Source organism: Hippoglossus stenolepis, chromosome 7, assembly GCF_022539355.2.
Source record: "Hippoglossus stenolepis isolate QCI-W04-F060 chromosome 7, HSTE1.2, whole genome shotgun sequence".
Lineage (NCBI taxonomy): Eukaryota > Metazoa > Chordata > Actinopteri > Pleuronectiformes > Pleuronectidae > Hippoglossus > Hippoglossus stenolepis.
Genome location: NC_061489.1, coordinates 19,376,166 through 19,397,567, shown reverse-complemented (window position 1 = coordinate 19,397,567; position 21,402 = coordinate 19,376,166). Strand labels below are relative to the sequence as shown.

The 21,402-nt window shown below is 41.1% G+C and overlaps 1 protein-coding gene across 2 annotated transcripts in view; it reads left to right on the top strand.

The window, feature by feature from the left end:
- tnmd (tenomodulin) overlaps window positions 1–21,402 on the top strand; it is a 47,024-nt gene that overhangs the window by 11,514 nt on the left and 14,108 nt on the right. For both annotated transcript variants that reach the window (XM_035161354.2, XM_035161353.2), the window contains exon 3: window positions 18,166–18,306. In XM_035161354.2, coding sequence (XP_035017245.1) covers window positions 18,166–18,306 — 141 coding nt within the window. The remainder of the gene's footprint in view (window positions 1–18,165; window positions 18,307–21,402) is intronic.

Here is a 21,402-nt window from a genome sequence, read left to right as displayed (position 1 = left end):
GTCAGAATGAATTTACTTTATTGATATGAATCTACCAGACTTGTTTATGTTTTTGCTCATTTTGGTGAAAAAACAGCATAAATAACACTTTTTTATTCTTAAAATCTTTCATCTTGTGAATCGTCAAGTGCCTCCACAGGAAACGAGCAAGGAAAGCCTTCGTTTTTAGAGCCGTAATGAACCTCATCAATGATGAGATATTTGCCGCAGATTTTATGAATCCATAAGTGACTGAATCAAAAACGACACGCTGACATGATGGATATTGCAGCTAGCGGGTCGTCCCACTGTGATTTAATGCTGCTGTCATTTCACTTTCATATGTGACCGGCACACAAGGAAAAGGCAAGGACATGTCACTAAAGGAGGGGACACAAAAAAGGATAAACACGGCATTAACAAAGGGCTTTTACATTAAAAGCTGCAGTTCATAAAACACTGACATACGGATATGTAGCATGCAGCCAAAACATTTTTCATGCCTCATTCTGCCTGTTCTAGTAGAAGACGAGATGCAAACAAACCAGGGAACCTCTCGTCAAATCGTTGCTCCATAGCACCACTAGTGGTCAGAAACCTACAAACAATAGACCTATAATTAAATAGTGCCACTGTCAGGAGGTAAAATGTCAAATAAAACCAGAGTTCAAATGACCTTTTCCACAGAAAACACCTTCACCCTATTATGTGCTGCATATAAGTGCTGCATTGTTATGAATGCTGGAAGTGAGTCACCGTTGATATGAATAACTCCCGCTATGACTATTCAAAATGTCTATGGTAGAAAAGGCCTATGATTATGATGCATTTGACAACGACAAAGAGGCAAGACGTCAGATGTTAATAAGGCTATTGAGGCTCGAGTTAGTGGGAATTTAAAGATAGAAATGACAAGGAAAGTACAAGATAGAGAGATTTTTGGACAGTGGAGAAATAAACACTGATCAAACCTATGGAATAAATAATCATATCTCTAACTTATCTATTAAGGTCGTGGTCTGTATAGTTTCAGTGTCTTGTGTCTAAAAACTGTATACGGGGTGTGAAAAAGGGGGCGAAGGAAGAAATTGTGTTAAAATGACTTAACAACAATAGTGCTAATACATGCAAGTAAGCATTAGACTATTGGTCAACCATTTATACCATAGACTGTATATAAAGGTGCCACCATCTTGCACCGGAGCCAGAATCTTCGCAGTAGTGATAATGGTGTGGAGCCGCAGTATCAAGGTTCTGCCAATACACGCTCTCGACCAATCGCAAGTCAGTCTCAGCTGTCAATCATGACGTTTCACCAACAAAATTGGCCGTAAAGTGAACACAAACATCAGTGTGATGAGAACTACCTAAAATGATAGAAACCATCTTTGAGGAAAATCTATCTAACACGACTTTGGAGTTTGAACCAGGTCCCATCCACTTACATGGATGAGGTTAGGGCTTATGATGTATACTGCAGCCAGCTACCAGGGGGTTGATCAAAAATGATTTGGCTACGATTTTGCGGACCCATCATGCCGTCCATCTTTATATTCACTCTATGGTGATGGTCCAGTCGCCCAAAGAGACACTTGAAATGGAAAACATGTTATATTTCGAACGCCCGATGCTCTGAAGTGTCTGTGGTTTTCTTTCTTTCATACTGGATGTGTCGTTATCCTGCACTCATCACCACAAGTATGATGGATGACAGCTGCTGCTTGTCTACTGTGTCTCATTTGCCCTGAAAATGTGTCTCACTTTGTCAAACGACGGCGATAAAGCTTGTCGAGATCTTCTCCCTGGTTTCCACGGCGGCAGCAGGAATGACCCACTGACCTGCACGAGGCGCTACAGTATGGAGAGTTGAAATGGATTTGGACTCTTTAAAATACGCCGCGTCCTCTGGGCCTTTGTCTCTCACTGAGATAATGTGGGGCTCATTAGATGGCTGGCAGCAACCAATAATAGCTTAGGTGAAATGTGGCAGGGTTTAATTACCAACAATGCTGACATACGCCACATATTAATTTCAAAAGTCACTCCTGCTGAGAGACAGATTTGTAGTCTGTTTAGTTTGGGGACACCTCTACACATAAGCACATACTCGATGGTATATGTAATTGTAGTAAGGTTACAAATTAGGAATGTCTATATATAACACAATGCTGCAGGGGGTTGTGCTAATTGGGATTTCAGGTATTTTCAAACCTGCAACAAATACTTTCACCCCTGTTTGTTTTGTAGGCAAGATTACACAAAAACGACATGGTGTGATCATCATTTTCATTGATTTCTCGGAGAATAATTCATTGATCTGACATTCATGAGTGTGTGCAATTTGGTGCAAATCCAAATCCAAATCTGGATGTAGGGAATTTAATTGTGGTTTCATAAGGGAACTGTTGGTTATGGATTTTAATGTTTTGTAACCTGCCTGGATATGTCTGAGGAACAGTTTTCAGGCTCTGTTGCTTGTCTATGTGAGGCCTCAGATCTCTGTAGGTTATGCAATAGTGTACTCAGTGATTCCCAGTGATAGACGAAAAGAAGTTACCTTTTGTACCCATCATACAGTCAGTTATTCAGTCAGTGCAGGGTTTACATCTTCATAGGTATTCTCAGGATCTTTGAAACGTCTGCTTTCAAACCAGAATGTTCAAATGTTTGCACGACTTGAAGCCAACACTTAAAACCAACATTTCCAAAGGCAGAGTTTTTCTATTCTGCTCCTCTTCATCGCTGATAGTTTCCCTCCAGACATCTGTGCAATCATGGACATACATTTCGGAGGGGTAGCATATAACCTGCCGATAAACTGGGTTGTACAGGAGGGGTCTGGATTGATCATGTTCACAGATTAAGAATATATGAATGAATAAGAAGATGTAGATCATATTTCATCAAAGCCCAACATTACATCCACTCCATCAGAAAAATGCAATCTCTCTGTAATTAATAAGTTACTAACACTTATCATTGCAGATAAATACTTAATTAGGCTCAGATAAAATTGTCTTTAAATAAATAAAGTGCAGTGGCACACAAGGATGGATAATATTTTTGTGCATTATGTATATTGAAATAAATGTACACATATATGCATATATATATATAGACTGTTATAAGTACATAGGCAGGTATACAATGTGAAGATGAGTATACAAATGGAATGTGTTGTATCTGTATAAATCAGATAATTGCACAGCACTATACTAAATAGCAGTATAGTATAAATATATGAGTAGGTATAAATTCACAATCGTAAGAAATATAGGAATATAAACATTTTATGTATATCCATATCGTATTGTATACTATTGTGAAAAGATTAAACAGGAGCAAATGTCCTAAACCACATGAGAGAGATTCTGTTCATTTCCTCATTTACAGGATGAAAACATCAGCTGTCCCCTCTCTTAATTGTCTGGTCCCGACCAGTTGTAATAATACTGAGGACCATTCATTTGTTCATTCATTGGCTGCTCAATTTGCATGTCTTTCCTCGATGGCCGACCACGATGGGACACGTAGGTTTGATAATGAACTGCGCCGGAAAGCCGAGTCAAATTATGACGTCCCTGTTATTTTTTAATGGCATGAGACAATGTTAAGCTGTAAAAATCGCAGACCCACACCACTGGGAGCATAATGCGCTGTGTTCCACCAATGGGTCTTCAAAGTATTTTTCAGTGTTATTAAAAAGAAGGGCAGACTGGCGCTGACATACAACCCACACAGGGGCCATGGCAACAGACCGAGAGCTTCTCATCAGTACCCATAGTCCCAGTGTGATAGCCCAGTGTCTCTGCATAGGACTGTCAACCCCTCTTTTATTGTGTCTTCAAGGCAGGAGCATGGTGTAAACAATGTTTGAGCAATTATGAGGCTGTATGTCTCCCAGCAGCTTTGTTAGGAATTGTTCTAACAGTCCACCTTGTTACAGGCATGGCTGGTTTGTTCTATATGTTCGAAAGGCACAGATGAAGTCGTGATGAGGAGGAGGGGGTATTCGCTGCACCGTGAATATCAGCCGTGCTCTGATCATAAAAGAAGAGAGGTGGTCGCACTCTCGTTACAGCAATTCCAACTTTGATCAAAGAGCCTGAGCCACATATGTCTGCCGAAGCTGCCGTTATTGGCATTTGTAGCAGAAACGGTGTCTTGGCATTTACGCAGCGAGCGTCAGGTACACCGGAGGTAAATGCGCCACACGTACAACTGATTAATAGCAAGGCAACTATCTATTATCATCACATGGTGTATTGCCCGTGAATTTCAATGTGTCACATCCCCAATACTGAGTGAATGTGAGCAAATGGAAAACATTTGTTCTACCTTTCTGAACCACAAGAAATCCAGCCCTCACTTACTTAAAACAAAATGTTACTTAGACTTTTTTTCTTTTAGTGGCTTAAAAACTTTGCAGTTGTTGTTAATGTTGTTCATCTGGCCAAATTATTGCCTTGCATCTAAATGATCCAAATTGCAGCCTCACAGCTCTCACAAGCTGTTTCTTAAATGCCACTTAGCTGCTGGATCCCTGAGTGTGCTCTTGTTGATTTATTAGGAGGTGGAATGGCTGAAAACCAGCAGAGCGACAAGGAGACGTATCCACTATAGAGGTCACTTCCTTTGTGACGGTCTGCCTCGTAGTTCAGACGCTGGCAGACACTGCTTGCAGTCTTTTGTCTGCTGGAGTCTGTTTCAGATTCTGAGATATGCATCTGAATGCGTCTGAATCTCCAGGGGATACCTTTGATGAATATTTCATAAACCACAACGGCCCCTTTATTACAGGAGACTGGTCGTATTCAAATAATGTGTTCACCTCAACAATAAGCAACAGGATTCATTCAGCGCTGCTGACAAGGAGCAGATTGTTCCTCAGCTCGGCACAGTGGTTACTTGGCAGCGGAAGGCATAAAGGAAAGATGCAGCACGGAACAATGACAGGCAGGGAAAAAAAACAACACAACACAGTCACAGTCACAGCCAAGGCCTTTGTGTTGTTTAACTTCATTTCATTTTTTTTTACTACTTTTTACTGGTTGTTGCTGCTGCTGAAGCCATTTTGATCCCACAGCGGCTTGTGGAATTTGGTGCAAACTCGTTTGTCGTGTCCTGAAAAAGGTGGTTTAATAGCATCTTTAAAGGCCGTGTGAAGTCCCTCTGTTCTCTCTTCCAGTTGGCAGGTGAAGATGAAAAAGTACCTCTTGGACATTTTGGAAGCTCGTTTTTTTTCTCCATGTTATTGAGGTGAGGATAAAATAAGCCAGTATTTCCTCTTTCAGGTTTATCTAGGCTTTCGCTAAAATGTTCAAAAAATATGTTGAAAGCAGATCAAACGCTGGTTAAATGTAAGTTAGCGACATTTCATTTTCTGCCAGGATAAGGTCTGTGTCACATTCGTTTGAAGAACTTTGTATCTTGACAAACCTCTGTGGCATATTTATAGAGCAAGCAGAGTGAGTGTGTTGAGGATTTTGTAGCAAAAGGAAAGAAAATATGTACTTTTTAAGCAAAACATCCAGGGAAATATTGTATTCCCTGAGCTGTGGTACAAAGAAATTCAACTCTTTCTTGTCTTCACTTTGATTTTTACTGAGATCATAGAAATAAACAACACATCGACCAACAATATGTCCTGGGCCGTGAGTTTGTTTCACAATAGTGTGTTGACCAGAAGCACTGAACAGCTCCCCAAGTCCCCCTTGCCCTCCTCCCTCCAGAATGCATCTCTATTATGGGCACAGTAGCACGTACCAAGGTGATTTATTGCCAGAAAGAGCTCAAGTTGTTTAAAATGACTGGTGTGATTAGTCATATATGCTTCAGAGCTGGAAAACGGGGGGGTGCACGGTGCTCCTGTAAATTAACGGCAGCTGCAGACTGTGGTCGACCACGGCAAGGTGGTCAAACGTGGTAAGCGGCAGAGTCGCCAGGGGACGAGGAGAGAAAGTGGGTCATTACACCCCTTTCAGGTATGAGTAGGCTGACAGTAGGGAGAGGTAGGCGACATCCAAGATTCAGAGGCTCCGCGGTGAACTGATTCAGGCAATAAAAATAAAACAGGAGAAGTATGATAGTCTGCGAGTTCTGCCAAAATTCCACTTGAGTTACTGCCCAGATATGCTCCATATATCCCACAAGCCCCCAAATATCGCCACGCTCCATTATTCCAGACAAAAAGCTGCACCTGGAAAAACCTTTTTATTTGGTAACTGGTTTTTGTTTCTTAAAAAGCATTATCCCTTCATTCCTGCACTTTTTCTGGGCCTATACAGAGCTCACCAGAAAATGTGTGTATATATAAAGTTGAACTCTGGCTGCCTTCAACAGAGTGCAACCAAATAACTGTTTTCAATGGATATGTCGTGTGGGTGAAGAAATGTCAAAAATATGGTTTTATTAAATTAAATGAGAGGACTCGTGTTTTGTGTGTTAACGGCACAATTCTGTCTGGACCTTCTCTGGAGTTTCACACATGAACATCAGCACAGAAACAACCCAGAAGTCTCCGGGGTATTCAGGTGGGGGGTGGAGCAGCAGGTAGAAGCAGGATTTAAAGCATTAATCCCTCTGCAGAGGTTCTGCTGTTTTTGTTTACATGGACACCAGTGTCTGTCTTGTCATCTTCGTCGGTGACTTCTATGTGTATCGCTTTTTCATCCTGAGATATTTGTTTTCTTCTTGTTTTTTTTGTTCATATGTTCTTGCGTATGTGCTCATTCGGACATTCTCTAGAGTCCTAACTACGAGACTCCAGAGAATATCAGGGGATTATCCGGAGTTCAGTGCATTTCTGAAAGCAGCTATAAACTGAAAAAATGTATCAAATCCCTGCTTGGATAATTCTTACTTCAGGAGTGCTTTTGTGCTGAAATGTCACAATCCACTTTTTGGTAAATGCACTTTACTTTAACCTGTGGCAGCATCACATTCTGGTCTTTTGGATTTTCTGTCAGCAGGGGATTTTTTATTGCTTTTCTTTGTCTACAGGGGATTTTTGTGATTATTGAAGACCGCTGCTAAATGGTGAGAAAAGAAAGAAGCTTTTTGCTCTTTGCTCCCGTGAGACTTTGTACAAAATCTGACCTTAAACACTGACGTTTTAAGGTCTTTACGTGTGTTTCTGTGGAAATGTCTGAGTGACATCACACTTCGTGAGCTATCTGCAAGAATAAGAAAAAAAAAAACATCAAACAACAGCATTGGCTCAGGAGGGGGGTACATCGCCAGTGGCTGTTTGTTTTAACAGCGTTAATGTGGTTTGGGAAGATGGCTCCATTAGGCTTTTGCTGCTTGACACGTTCAAGCTTAGTCTTTGAAAGGCTAATGACCTTAGCATTTTCTTTAACTGGCCTTTGGCATTGGCAGCTGCAAAACATTTTAACATCAAATTGATGCCGAAAGTAATTGCTTGGGTGAATTCCCAAAAGCACTCTAACCTCATGCCAACCTAGTTTTATCTTTCCATTTAATGCTACATACACCACATACTCAGATTGTGAATTTTGTATGGTTTCCAAAAAACATTAAGATACAGCAAAGATGCATTAGTTAAAGCTCAAGTGTGCAGCAACATCATAAATTTCAGTCGAGATCTAAAGAACTTAACTTTTTTTTTTTTTTATATCAGTAGATTCGAGTTAAAACATCCACCGGTGTGTGTGTGTGTGTGTGTGTGTGTGTGTGTGTGTGTGTGTGTGTGTGTGTGTGTGTGTGTGTGTGTGTGTGTGTGTGTTGCTGGTATTCATAGAATTTCCTCGAGATAAAAAAAAGAGGTTTAACTTTGGCGCTGTTACTTAATTGCTCGCATCCAGCTATTTACCTCCTCATATAACAGAACCACCAAAAGGCCTGGTGCTAATTACAATGCAGAAATGTTTCAGTGCCTCACAAATGTTTATATTTAGAGCCGGCATTTGCGTCCTTTCATTACACACTGACTGGGTACAGCTTCCAGACTAAAGTTGAGCCTAAATGCTTTATATTTGGATGAATTTGCTTTAAAGAAAGTTCTGTGGTCGTTGATCTGATCTTGAGTGTTCTGCATATTTTATTGACTAAATATATAAATTGGCAGAGTTTAACATTACATAAACCCCTGGTCTTATCTTAAATATGTAGTAGACGACTCAGAGCGCAGGGATTTTTTATCTGTTATGTATGTTTACAAGAAATTAAAGTAGGAAAGAGAAACTGTTTTATCACCAGCAGTTCAAAGTTGAACATTCTCCTTTACTGTCACATAGACTGTAAATATAGATGGACGACATGACAGCCAAAGCATCTTGATCACTGGTTGCTGGCTGCAGTAGAGGTCATTAACAATGCATCCTCCATGTTAACAGATGGGACGTGGGCCAAGCTAAAAAGTCAAAATAGAAAACACAAAAAGATGGTTTCTGTCATTTTAGCTGTTAAAACGGAGTGAAACGTAATGATTGACAGAGACTGAAACAGTTGGTGGAGTGTATATATATATCGACTGAATACCACAGCTCCACACCACGATCACTACTGCACAAACTCTGGCTCCAAATGACGTCAAATAAATTGGGTCAACTGACCCTTGATACCTTGAAACCGTCCCCCGATCGCTGCTACGCAGACCCGAGGGTCATCTACACAAGGTGTCATCCTGGATATTTTTGTTTCATTTCGAGACAGAGGTGTTGTGTCATCCCTCTTCACATATATACTATAAACATGATCACACAGAGATTTGTTGGCATATTATGTTGAAGCGTTCTCTTTTGTTTCTGTTCGCTCAGACTTGAAGTTTAGAGGAACATCCTGGTCCACATTGAAGGAACACTTACTCGAGAGAAAAAGCGGCAAATCCCCTGGCTCCTCACTAACATTGATGTAAATGACAAGACTCCGAGGTCTATTTCAACCGTTGACGTCTGCCGCCTGATAGCAGCTGCTACGCTAAGCATAAAAAGCAGAGGACTGGATAATCGCAGCCTCGGCTTGTGTCTCTCACACTGGTGGTGTTAGCATCATTAAGCCAGATAAGAGCCAAAAAAACACAGTCAGACATGAACGAGATTTATTCTTCTTTAGCGGATGTAAACACAAAACACTGGGCCACGACAAAGGAGCTGTATTTAGAGCATAACAGGATGTTCAGGGCTGATGAACATTAACGTTAATAAACAGAAGGGACACAGCTACACACACACACACACACACACACACACACACACACACACACACACACACACACACACACACACACACACACACACATACACACACACACACCAGAGATCGTCTCAGAGCAGAGCTGCAAAGTGACTCTCTCAAAGGACCATAAATGTGCTTCTAGTTACTGTCAAACCACCGACAGTCTCCGTCTGGCAGAAAGAAAGGAAAGTCCAGCAGTAGCTTCTCATGGCTGGTTAGCTCTTTGTCCAACGCTACACCGAGCAACAGTCAGTCAGCCCCCCCACCCCCCGTGTCCCCCTGACCCTCCAGGTCACACACCACGTAGTCATGAGGCCAAAGCTCCAACAGTCACTGCTCCATCACTCCTCTGTTGTCTTTTTTAAACATCCTCGGAGAGGGTAGATTGTGCAGCTGAATTTTGATATTGTCAGGCCATCCATCATATATCCATCATATATACATAATGTGTTTTCAGTTCATCGCCAACCAAGTTAGCCATCGCTGTCTGAGGCTAATATTTTGATAGTACAACTTTCTCGGTAACTGGTAGTTCAATGTTGGGCTGTTTAGTTTTTTTCAGTTTCTTATTATTAGTATACTTTGCAAGTTCAAGAAAATTAGAGTAGAGATGTGAAAAGCTGTGGATTCACCACATAAAAAATATCTGTGCAATGTTGTGTTGTTTTCTAGTCCATGCATGTAAATGTCCTCACTGTTGAAGACACTGAAACAAAGGATAATGCAGTCTGGTCCTAAAATGACTCATACAGCCACATGCTGTATTTCCCACATTTGCAACATGTTGCACCTACTGTGTTCTGCTTCCTGTCAGGTCGTCTTCACTGAGATTAATGTCATGCGCTGCCAGGGAGCTCATTTTACCCTGTACCGACTAAGTTGATGATGCATTAGTGACTGACCGGTATTTCCTAAATTGAATTTTCCAAGCTGGGGCCTGTCCAGAAACAACTGTCTGCATTCAGCTGGCATCACCAAACAGCAACCTGCATGTGTCTGGCAACCGGAGACCATTCTTACTTCATTTATCCAAATTCTCCAGGCCTTGGGAGTTGACAGGCTCGGTAATCAGTGTCCACAAGCATAATCCCCACGGTCTCAAGACACCACACAATCAGATCCCCCTCTCCCTCTCCCTCTCCCCCTCTCCCTCTCCCTCTCCCTCTCCCTCTCCCTCTCTCTCTCTCTCTTTCTCTCACGTCTTATAAATAAAATCACCTTGCAAGTGAAAATACCTGCACAAATATGCAAACTGTACAGTGTCGGAGTGAATGACAACATGTGTCTGCATGTATGAAAACCATCTGCACCACTGGGTAGAGAATCTATACCGGTTATAATTATTTCCCTTGTGGATCCTAGTTTTCAAGCACTATCTCCATAGGAACCTGCACCTGCTCGTCTCTGAGCTTAACGTGGCTGCCAGGTTTGTTTTCATTACCTGAAATGTTTCTCGTGAAACTCGCAGAGTGTGTGTGTGTGTGTCTTTAATTGTCATTATTCAAGGGAAAGATTAATTAATCTGGCAGAAACCGTGTTTGCTGCCATTTGTAAAAGGTTACACCTCTGCAGCGGCAATTTCCTAACTGTCTAACAGAGATGTTCCATTTTTGCTCCTGAGAAAATGAGAAACTCTAATGACAAAAAATCCTGACATCGCCAACCAAGAGTGCAACCAGAGTACTTGGGAGACATTAGTTGTTCTCATGTGACTGCCCATGTGAAGAGACTTGAGCTCTGAAAATAAGTCTGCTGCAGGACAAGCAGCCAACACGAGAGACGAGGGACACGGAGAGAAATAGAGCTTCCTCTGCATCACTGGCAACAAAGCTGAGTTGATCACGGCCAGCTGTTCTGAGCTGAAACTCTGAAAGTGTTTGTCTTTTATACCTGGGAGACAAACTTTATTACAGAGGCATTTTTCGCATTTTTGGTTCTGTGACTCATTTAGGAGACACTTGACACTTGTGCTAGATTTCACCCCAAAAAATGCCTAATCTTATAACAGTAATAGTAATAATCACAATACCTCACAGATGTAATTCCTGGACAATAAACCACATATAAAAGCTCTTTAGACAACAACAACAAAACCTTAAATGTCTGATACCTTCTCTGAAAGTGCCTTGAGATAATATATATATTATGATTTGGCGCTATACAAAATAATCAAATTGAATTGATATCTTTACTAGTTTGCCATTAAACAAACAATTATCGGACTTCTGCCTCTAAGCCATTTCCAGCAAGAGATGTCAAAAGAAAATGTAAGGAGCAAGTTACTTAGATATTCTCACATTCAGTCCCTCCAGAGAAACTTCAGGAAAATGTCCGGAATTCGGTGCATGTGGGGAAATAGCTCTAGACACATCAAACTCTGAGTGACTCCCAGACAGCACGACTCTCTGCAGCTTCCCTGTCAGTCCAACTCAGGAATCTCCTGAAATGAAGACATTTTAGCTTCTGGCCATCAATTATATCTAAATGTGTAATTCAGCGTCTATTTAAAGAAGCTCTCAAGCTGGTTAAAACCGCAAAATATGATTGAAATGTGAACCCACTACCAAGATTTTAAACACAGTAATAAACAAAGCCCTATAATTTAAATTAGAGCCAGTTGAAACACACACAAAAAACATAATTAAATTTAAAAGGCAACCTGGATGACTGGAACAGTTTCACTTGCCATTGAAGAGAAACTTAAGGTGTTAAGAATAAACATTAACAAAGCTTTGGTTTTATTTAAATGTGTCAGAAAGTCGTGACAGTGAATCAGTGTGAACGATATCATGGGGAAGCAGATGAGTGAAATTCCGCCATCGTTCATGTTATTATTCAGACCTGTGCTTTACGTCTTCATAGAAAAAGGCCTTAAATAAAGTATGGATACTTGAGAGTGTACTCATTTTTGAGTATTCTACAAAGGTACAATATATGTATATATATACAGCAATGATATGAAACTCGTGCAGCTCTCACCACTAAACCTGTGACTGTCAGTTGCTCAAATACACATACATATATATATACTCTGTGTTTTAAAACCAGCATAGACCTTAAAGTACTAAAACTAAAAGGACCCGGTGTTCAAAGGTGTGACTGTCGAAGCTGCTGGGCTCCTCCATTTATCACAGGGCTGAATATGGCTCCCTGGAGGCCTGATGCACTGCAGCGCTCACGCCACCTTTCCCCTTCACACCGCCCATCCTTCCTACCCCCGTCACCAGAGCTGGGTACTAACACAACGTCCGTAATGGACTCTAAGAAACATATACGAGTGACTGTATTTAGTTATAGCTACAATTTATAGAGCCGTGGGTTATCAGTATGGTAACATTGTTTAAATCAATAGATAATATATAAAGGGACTATTTTTGCCATATTAACATTTTTAAAAGAAGACAAGTTGTAGTTTAGTTGATTGTTTACTTTCCTTGCTGGTCAAATTTCCAACCTTGTTAATTACCCACTGAGCCAAGTTGCCAGACAAACAAATCAGAGTTAGGTCAAGCAAACATTTATTTATTTATAGATACATGGCAAGTTAATTCTCTTCAATAATACATATTTCCTTGAATGTGTGTGAAATTTTAGACAACTGAGAAATACAACCTTTTGATAGCTTCGTCACTCTGTGCACCGCTGGAGATTTGAATTCATGCCAAGATGTGTCAGATCTTTTTCACAAATTTGATGCTGTATGAAAACAGAAAGTGAACAAAAGTAATAATGTCGAAGACATCTTAAGTATTTAAAATACCGTACAAATTAAATGTATGGGCATGTGTTTTGTAATCTGCAGAGAAATACATTTGAAAAGTAACCTGCCTGCCTCCCAACCTCCCCACCTCCCCACTCACCGCCTCCACTGTCACCCCCCACCACCCCCCCCACACCCCCCTCCGTGAGTGACAGGCATCTAGTTCCGCCCGACTGGATCCTCCATCTTTTAACCCTCAAGGACAACTAAGAGGACATATTGTCATCAACTCATCTCCCTCATTCCCACGGCCGCCTCCTCCATCGATGCACAAATGCACACACGCTCTCCGTCTCTCCGCACACACTCAGAGTGTGAGCAGCAACCCACTCACCTGTAACGCCATCTACATGACCTTTGTTTAATGTCCTCGGGTGCCACACCAGAACCTATTCACACAAACAACCCCGCGGATTTAGTTGAGCCTTCCGCCTCTCAGTCACATTGTGAGTCCGCGTTTGAAGCCATCTAGGTGGAGGTTGTTAAGAACCACTTCAGACAGAAACCTTGAACAGAGGAAATAAACAAGGCATTGTCTGTGAAGGCCCCGGCACAGATCACCTCACACTCCTGAGCTTGAATGTTTTCCGAGCTGTGGAGATCTGAATTTTTTATTTCATGCTGTACAATCGTCTGAGGCATCTCATGCTGTGAGGAAAAAAGACCAGCTGTTCCAGAGGGATATGGGACTTTGTGTGAGGCAGTTTTTTTCAAATAAATAACAAGTTTGTATTCGTAGTAATGTTGCTTTGACAATCAATGTCCATTTCACGGTGCTGTTGTTTGCAATGTAACCTTTAAGTGATCGAATGCACTGTTAAAAATAACAAAGACACACACAGACATCACTGTACTGTTGTTGCTGGTTTGCTTTCTCATAAACTAACTGCTCTCGCTCCTGCAAGTTGTTTTTTGCACTACGACGTGTTCTTACAAGTTGTAAAGCCGGTGAGACAACAGGGAGCTGTGCTGAACTTCAGATTGGAGACTGTTGCCCTTAGCTGCAGTCAGGAAACTCTTTTGAATTTGAAGAAAAATGTCAAATCCCAGAAATCAGGAAATGTGATTTCAGAGAGCTGTGCCACTTTTATTACCAGAGACAGACTCCTCTGAAACACTGGTATTTAGAAGACAGGCGGAGGGTAGATGTTACAAAGGATAGTTCTTTTTTAATAAAGTTAAATAAAAACAAAAAAACTCCTTGTTATATGTATAGTTTAAAGTGCTGTCTTTACTCTGAGAAGCTTATCAGTAGTTTCATATAAGCTGTTTAGAAAAAGGAACTGATTGGAACGATGATGCAGAGAATTATCACCCGAGTGCAGTTCCCCTCTGTGAAGTCTGTCAGTGAGTTTTATTTTAGCTGTTGAGGTGTTACAAGCCACAACTTTACAGTTTTTAGTTCATGCTCACTGATCTCATAGTGCGATGCTCCAGTGCACCCTCTGTACACTTCCCGTTCAGTGGCCAATGGCAGCCAATGGATTGAACCTCGACCTCGAAGTGTGAAGCTTACTGATGTTCCAGGAGGCAATTTTATTTATGTTCTGCCATCAATATGAACATGAGAAAAAATAAAACTTCCTGTTCCGCAAAAAAGGGGTTAAAAATAAAATAAAAATAATGGCTGGCAGGAAGTAATAAACTAGCTTATAGACCTATGCAGTCTATGTTATAGACCAGTGCTGTCAGATGAACGATCATTTATTGTACGATCATTTTCCCCCTCTGTACGATGTACGATCAATAATGCTTGATGTATGATAATTTGATCATTCTGTGACACTTAGTATCAGTTGTAATCTGGATAGTAAAGTATGCATCACGTCTGTATTTACACATCTCTTCTCATGTGACATAGACACAAGTCCTTCCTGTCTTAAGTTTCAAAGCAAGGGCCCTGTGCCTTGAAAAGAATTGTTGCCGTACACTAAATCGACACAGCTTTGAAACGTCGGTATTAAGCATCACATCCCTACTCTGGTACAATAATTTTCTATAATTTGAAAGCAGTATCAAATGTATTAAAAGTCCTAGTATAGTCTTTCTGAGTTCTTGTAAGAAAGTGTAACTTAAATTGGAGCTGTTCTTTTGTGCTGGCCTTTTTATACCAAATGGGAAACCAATTAACTTTCACAGCTCTAACTTTTTCGCAGCCAAGTGACAGGTTCAGTGAATTAATACATCATAAATAGTACGAATTGAGTAAATCATGAAAAACAAGTTCTCTTAAATTTCCCAGTGAATACTTTTAGGATGAGAATCAGCACAAGTCAAGAAATTGTAACAATCACTTACAATAAAATGGGGCTAAATATTGTGTTGTGTTCTAAAATCCACCCCCGATTGCAGTGAATCAAGTCTCACCAATGTACTCAAGCATCTAGAATGAAAAGAGGCCGTACATAGGCCATTCATTTCTATTTTCAAAATGCCAATTATGGTGCACAGCAGCAGCTTTGGATATTGAACCAGTTGAAGTCAAACTGTTGTAATACATTATTATCTATTTCAACCCGGTGCAGTGGGGAGATTCTCACGGCTGGATTTTCATCAAAAGTGATAGCCTGCTGAAAATGTAATTCACTGTTTTAGTATAAATCAATAAGCCTCCAGAATCTATCCCCTCATTGCACCTTTATGTTAATATTAAAGATATGCTCAAATAGAACTTTAATTCACCACACAGACTCTCAGACTGTTTAATAGCCCCAATTTTATCCATAACTGCTCAATTGACACTTAAATTTCAAGCCCATCTTAATTTGCCTTCTCCTGACGATTCCAAGTTCTACTTCTCTTTGGAGCAAAGGCTACTGTCGCCCATGTTAATGGAGATTTATAGGCTGGTGCCATTTGAACTGTGATCTTCTATTAAGAATTATATCCAATTCCATCATTATTACTCTGTTCTTCCAAGCCATGGCTACATGTGATGCAGTGTACTAAATGTTCTGCATCTTCATGTAAGAAAGAAGACACACGAAACATGCTAAAAGCTGAACGTGTAGAAGAGTTAGAAGGAAAAGCTAATTTTGTGTTGGAGCATTAGAGGACATGCAGATGCTTCTGATGAGGGGTATAAATCCTGATGGACTCCCATCCGCGTGTATTCATTAATCATGCGTCTCATTGGCGAGGCTCTGATTTGGCAGAGAGACAGATGAAGATGAACTCAGCAATATATTTCTCATCATAACACAACCCTCACATAAATATTAATAGCATATTTTCAGCTGTGGGCAAGAATCGTTTTTCAGACAGGGAATTTTAAGAGCTATCCATGCATGTCCGAGAACAGCGCACGAGCAAGCGGCTGTGATAAACAACACTGCTTTAAGGCATCGGTGAAGAAAAGGCTTCAGCAGTGCTGCAGACTCAAAAGGTCTTTATTTTATATACTTCATCAGATCAACTTCCATCAGTACATTGTCTTACTTAACCTTGTCAACACACATTAATTGCACTAGTGATTGTTATTACTGAATGCAGCACTTTAAGCAGATGATACATATTAGCAGGCAATGAGGAACTGAAAGCAAATATCCAGCCGTAGATAATTAGAAGCTTCTGTAGCAAGTAGCAAACCAGCATGAAAGCTGTTGGTTTCTGAAGTGCTGTTTTAAGCCTATTGTCTATTTATGCCTATTGCGACATATTAGTAAATTGAAACCAGAAGCAGCCATATATGGAGGAGTGGGGGGTGGAGCCTGACTGAGAGCGGGAGGATACTGCATGTCTACCTTCACCTGCGACCTGCAGCCACCGAATGATACTACCATGTTTTATTGTCTATTCCGCTCTAAGTTGGACTATAATTCACAAAATGAACATCATGCTGCATTGAAGAGAATCTCTGAGCCAATTAGCTATCGTCTGATGATGAATTAGACTCTTGGGGCAACAGCCAATAGCTGATATCCTGGTCGAGACTTCTTCTATTTGCTATATGCTGTTCACAGTCCGACGAGTCTACACAAGTTGAATATTTCTCCGCAATGGCTTCACTTTTTGGACCCTTAGTCTACGTCCATTTTTCTATTCAGTCTATGTTGCATAGTCAATTTATTATATTAATGATGCATCAAATGACTGTGTAGGGGTCACTTTGATAATTATCACCCAGTGCCCACCCCACCTCTCCCCTCAGCTTAGCTAAGGGATTTTAACATCTTTCCATTAATTGTTTTGGTTTTTTACTGTCTTCAAACTTTTCTTACTGTTTTGATCCACCCTCATCAACCGCATTCAAAGATGCAGCACGAAGCTATTTTCAGCTTTATGATAAAAATCCACTGAACGCCACCTGCCCAGCAATAAACGGCAGACACACAAAGGTAGCCACTAGTTGGTGAACATAGTGGAGCAATAAAAGAGCCAGATATTTCCTTGAGGCAGAGCTAGAAGGACAGTGAATATTGGACTTACATGCGTTCTGTTGCCCACAAGCATGACTCCAAATACTAATGTAGCTGCGTGTCTGCTGGGAGAATTAATAAGCAACTGTTCTCCATAAAAAACTCAGCTGCCTGCAAGTGGTCAAAATAAATCAGTTAATGCCGGTTTAACATGTGACAAATTTCTGCACAGCAACAATTTAAAATTCCAAAGTACAACTTTTCTCATCTCGTCTTGTGTTAGTCTGTTGATCACACTGAGCTTCCATTTTGTTTCTCTTCATTATTCACTCTGACACGACGTCAGCTGTTTTCTGTTTATTTCCGTCGTCATTTTGAGTCAATCTGTGGTTCTGGGTGCCAAGAGCAATTACCCATGTCAGGAAAATAACACACACTTATGATTTAAGGGTTGTTATTTCTGTAAGTTGACTTATAGCAACCTGTGGATCTGTGTCATTCTCGCTGTCATTTGTTACACTTTGTCATTTTTGTGGCATTTTCTGTCACTGTGTTTTATTGATGTAGCAATTTTTTTTTCGGGCTCCGTCACAAGAAGATGATGTCTGGAGCCTTAATCCTGCATAAACAAAGAATTGCGTCCTTTTTTTTCTACCAGGGAAACAGCTGTCAATGAGAACAACACCAGACCTGTTTGACTAGTTGGAACAAACTGAAATATGGATAGCGAATCAGGAGGCTAATCTAATGATCAGTGCAGAGCTCTGAGATGTTGAACTTTGGGTGAACTTAAATTAAAAAAAATAAACCCATTATACTTTTATCAGATGCACCAGTCACAGTGTGGTGTTGTGGTTTGTGTCTTTGCAGGTGTATGACCATCAGTACAAAGCCGTGTTGGATGGCATCGAGACAGAAAGCGTGTTGGAGATCGACCCAGGTCAGCGAGTTGAGATCTTCAGAATGGGAAACGGGAGCGAAGAAGTCATTGAGGTGCACGACTTCAAAAATGTAAGTGAAATTAAACAAGGCCATTTAGGTAATTCCTCTTTTTCCCTCTCTCAGGAAGGATAATGTTCACATCTTTGACCCTTTGACCTACCTGATGGAAATAGCACGCCGCTGTCACGGACATTTGTGTCACGTCTGTCATGTCACGTTGCCTTTATTAGGGTTAGTGGTTCATCAGTTGATAGAGAGATGATGTGGCATGAAATGACACAAACCATTACATTTAGGTGAGAGCACACAAAATGAAAATTGGCGTGTTACTCATACGTGATTTGGTGAAACCAGGCATCTTCTACATCTTCATATTCTTCCTATTTCAGGTCCATGGTGTGTCATCAACACGACCAGTCATTTGCTGTGACATTTTCCTGCTGTTGTCTCACATGGGCTCACTCTGACATTTTACAGACATTTTATTACGGGGCTTACAGGAAAAGTTGTGGAAAATGTCCGGAGCAATTTACCCTGATATTTTCGTTCTCGCATGCAGCCCCTCTGAAAAAATATCAGGAAAATATCTGGACTTTAGTACAATGTCTGAAAGCAGCTTAATTGACGCTAAAGCAGCAACTGATGGTTTTGTGTGTTTCAGTGCACACACAGACCCCCAGAGAGAGAGAGAGAGGGGGATCTGTAAAACACTAATTCTATACAGTAACGTCTTTGCGGTGCAGAGACAAAGCCCATTAAGAAGCACATCTCTGTTTGTTTCTTTTTTTTTTCAGCAGTAATTTTGTCAGCAGCAGAACTCATTAACTTATCTTTCATTCCTAAATCCTGTTTGAGTGAGCAGGAGGTTGCACACGCTGCACCTCAGAGACGGGTGTGTTCTGCTTGACTGGGTAATGAATGCTCTTACTCTCACACCATTATTTACTGTATAATGTGTGGTTGCGAGGCTGAATGTTACAGGATACACCTCGTCCCAAAAACAAAACAAAATGCAGTGAGTTAATTGTTTTCGTGAGAATGGATCTTGTGAATCTAAAATGGCTACCTGATGGAAACCAGGCACAGCACCGGGAAAACCTTAACCTCTGCAATCACCATCTATTTCTCTCCTCTTCAAGATGCCCAGTGTGTGTCTGTGTGGGACATGTGGGACACACACATGTTTGTACAGCTCTCTTAGTGAGGACACTCATTGGCAAAATGCATTCCCTAGCCCCTTCCCCTAACCATCCAAACTAAATGCCTAAAACCTAACCCTTAACTTAATTCTAACCCTAAAACCAAGTCTAAGCCCCCAAACAGTCCATTAAAGGGAGGTCACAGAGTGAGGACGGCCAAAAGGTCCTCACTTTCCCAAAATGTCCTCACTCCGTAGGTTGTAGGCTCAAACTGGTCCTCACAAAGGTAGCTGTACAAGAGCACAAATACACACACACACACACACACACACACACACACACACACACACACACACACACACACACACACACACACACACACACACACACACACAGAGATGCGCCTGTTGCTTGCTCCACTTCCGGTTAGTAAAGCGCGTCCCCTGAGGAGACTCGTTTGATTCAGCGCTTCCACCACAGACGAGTAAGAAACAAGCCCATGAGCAGCGTAAATCAAACCATATTGTGATTTTAAAAAACAGGAAGGAAACCCACGCAAAACTTACAATGAGGTTATACTAAGTGGTGGCTTGTGCGCTGATGTTAGAATTGTTTTGTTTTTTTTAATGGAATGCTACGTTTTATTACAGACTCCAAAATCCAGGTCTAAAACAATCTCCTTCAAGCCCGAGGGCTGTGTGAGGAATGGAAAATGAGGGGATTATGCCACAAGGACTGTGGACCACAGGCGAATTCAGCTCCCTATTGTCTGTATTGGGCTCATTTAAACAGGAGGGAAAAGAAAATGAAGAAAGAGAAACGTCCTGGGAGAGAAACCACAAAAGTTATTTTTACATTAAAACAAAGGAACAAAGAAACATTGGTCCTAAACTCGCTTTATATATTTAACTTAATAAAATGACAAACTGTTCCAAGCTGTTCGATGATAAAATCTAATTACAGTTATTGTTGATACAGCAAAAAGCTAAGTTAACTAAGACCTATCGGATACGACTTTACACCTGATTAAATCTTTTGCTAGATGTTTCTTTCATACTGTCTCTACAAACCTTGCACCGTGAGTGTGAGTCCTCCGTCACCTCCGAGGTGGCGGTCCAGCCGTCACATCTCAAAACACTGCACACAGTGAACTGAGAGAACTGTGAGATCACAAGAGGCGTCCATGTGAGTCAAGACCTTAAACTGTAAATAAAGATGGGCGACGCGCCTCCACCCCCTCTCACTGTCAGGAAATGAAGCCAAATATATTCAGGATCTTGCTCGTTTGCAGCCAGAGTCTTTGCAGCAGCGATCGGAGGATGGAGCCACGTTAGCGAGGTCCTGCTGATGCACGGTCTTGACCAATCGCGAGTCAGTCTCAGCTGTCAATCATGTCGTTTCACCACATTTTGTTTATGACTTGTACTGCAGCAAGCCACCAGGGGGCAGTCAAAATGGTTTGACTTCACTTTTGGGATGCTGTGATGTCATCCGTATTCATATACAGTCTATGGTGGTCACCCAGTTCAGGAAGAACTTCACCCTCTCTGGTGGAAACAGATATCATAACTTTGCTTTTTACTTGTAACTGTGGCCTACATATACTTTTATGCTATTCCATGTACAAGTCAACATTTTATCGTCTTTTGAGGAGAGTGAGTAGCAGTATTACTCACCGGATGTTATCTTGTGGTTGTTGGCAGGCTTTGAGTTGGACCAATAGGTTATTTGTCTGTAACATAGACTGTATATGAAGATGGACGACATGTCGACTCCCCAAGAGTGAAGCCAAAGCATCTCAATCCCCCCTAGTGGCTGGCTGCAGTACCGATCATTAATCCCGCCTCCTCCATGTTAGTGGGTGGGACAAGAAGCCAAAGTACACGTCAAATAAAATGTTCTCAAAGTGTCTGTGATTTTAGGTAGTTCTTACCATACATATGTACGTTCAAGGGCTAATTGTTCTTGTTAGTTTGGTTTGATTAGTTATTTGATGCTATTAAAACTAAGTGAAACGTAATGATTG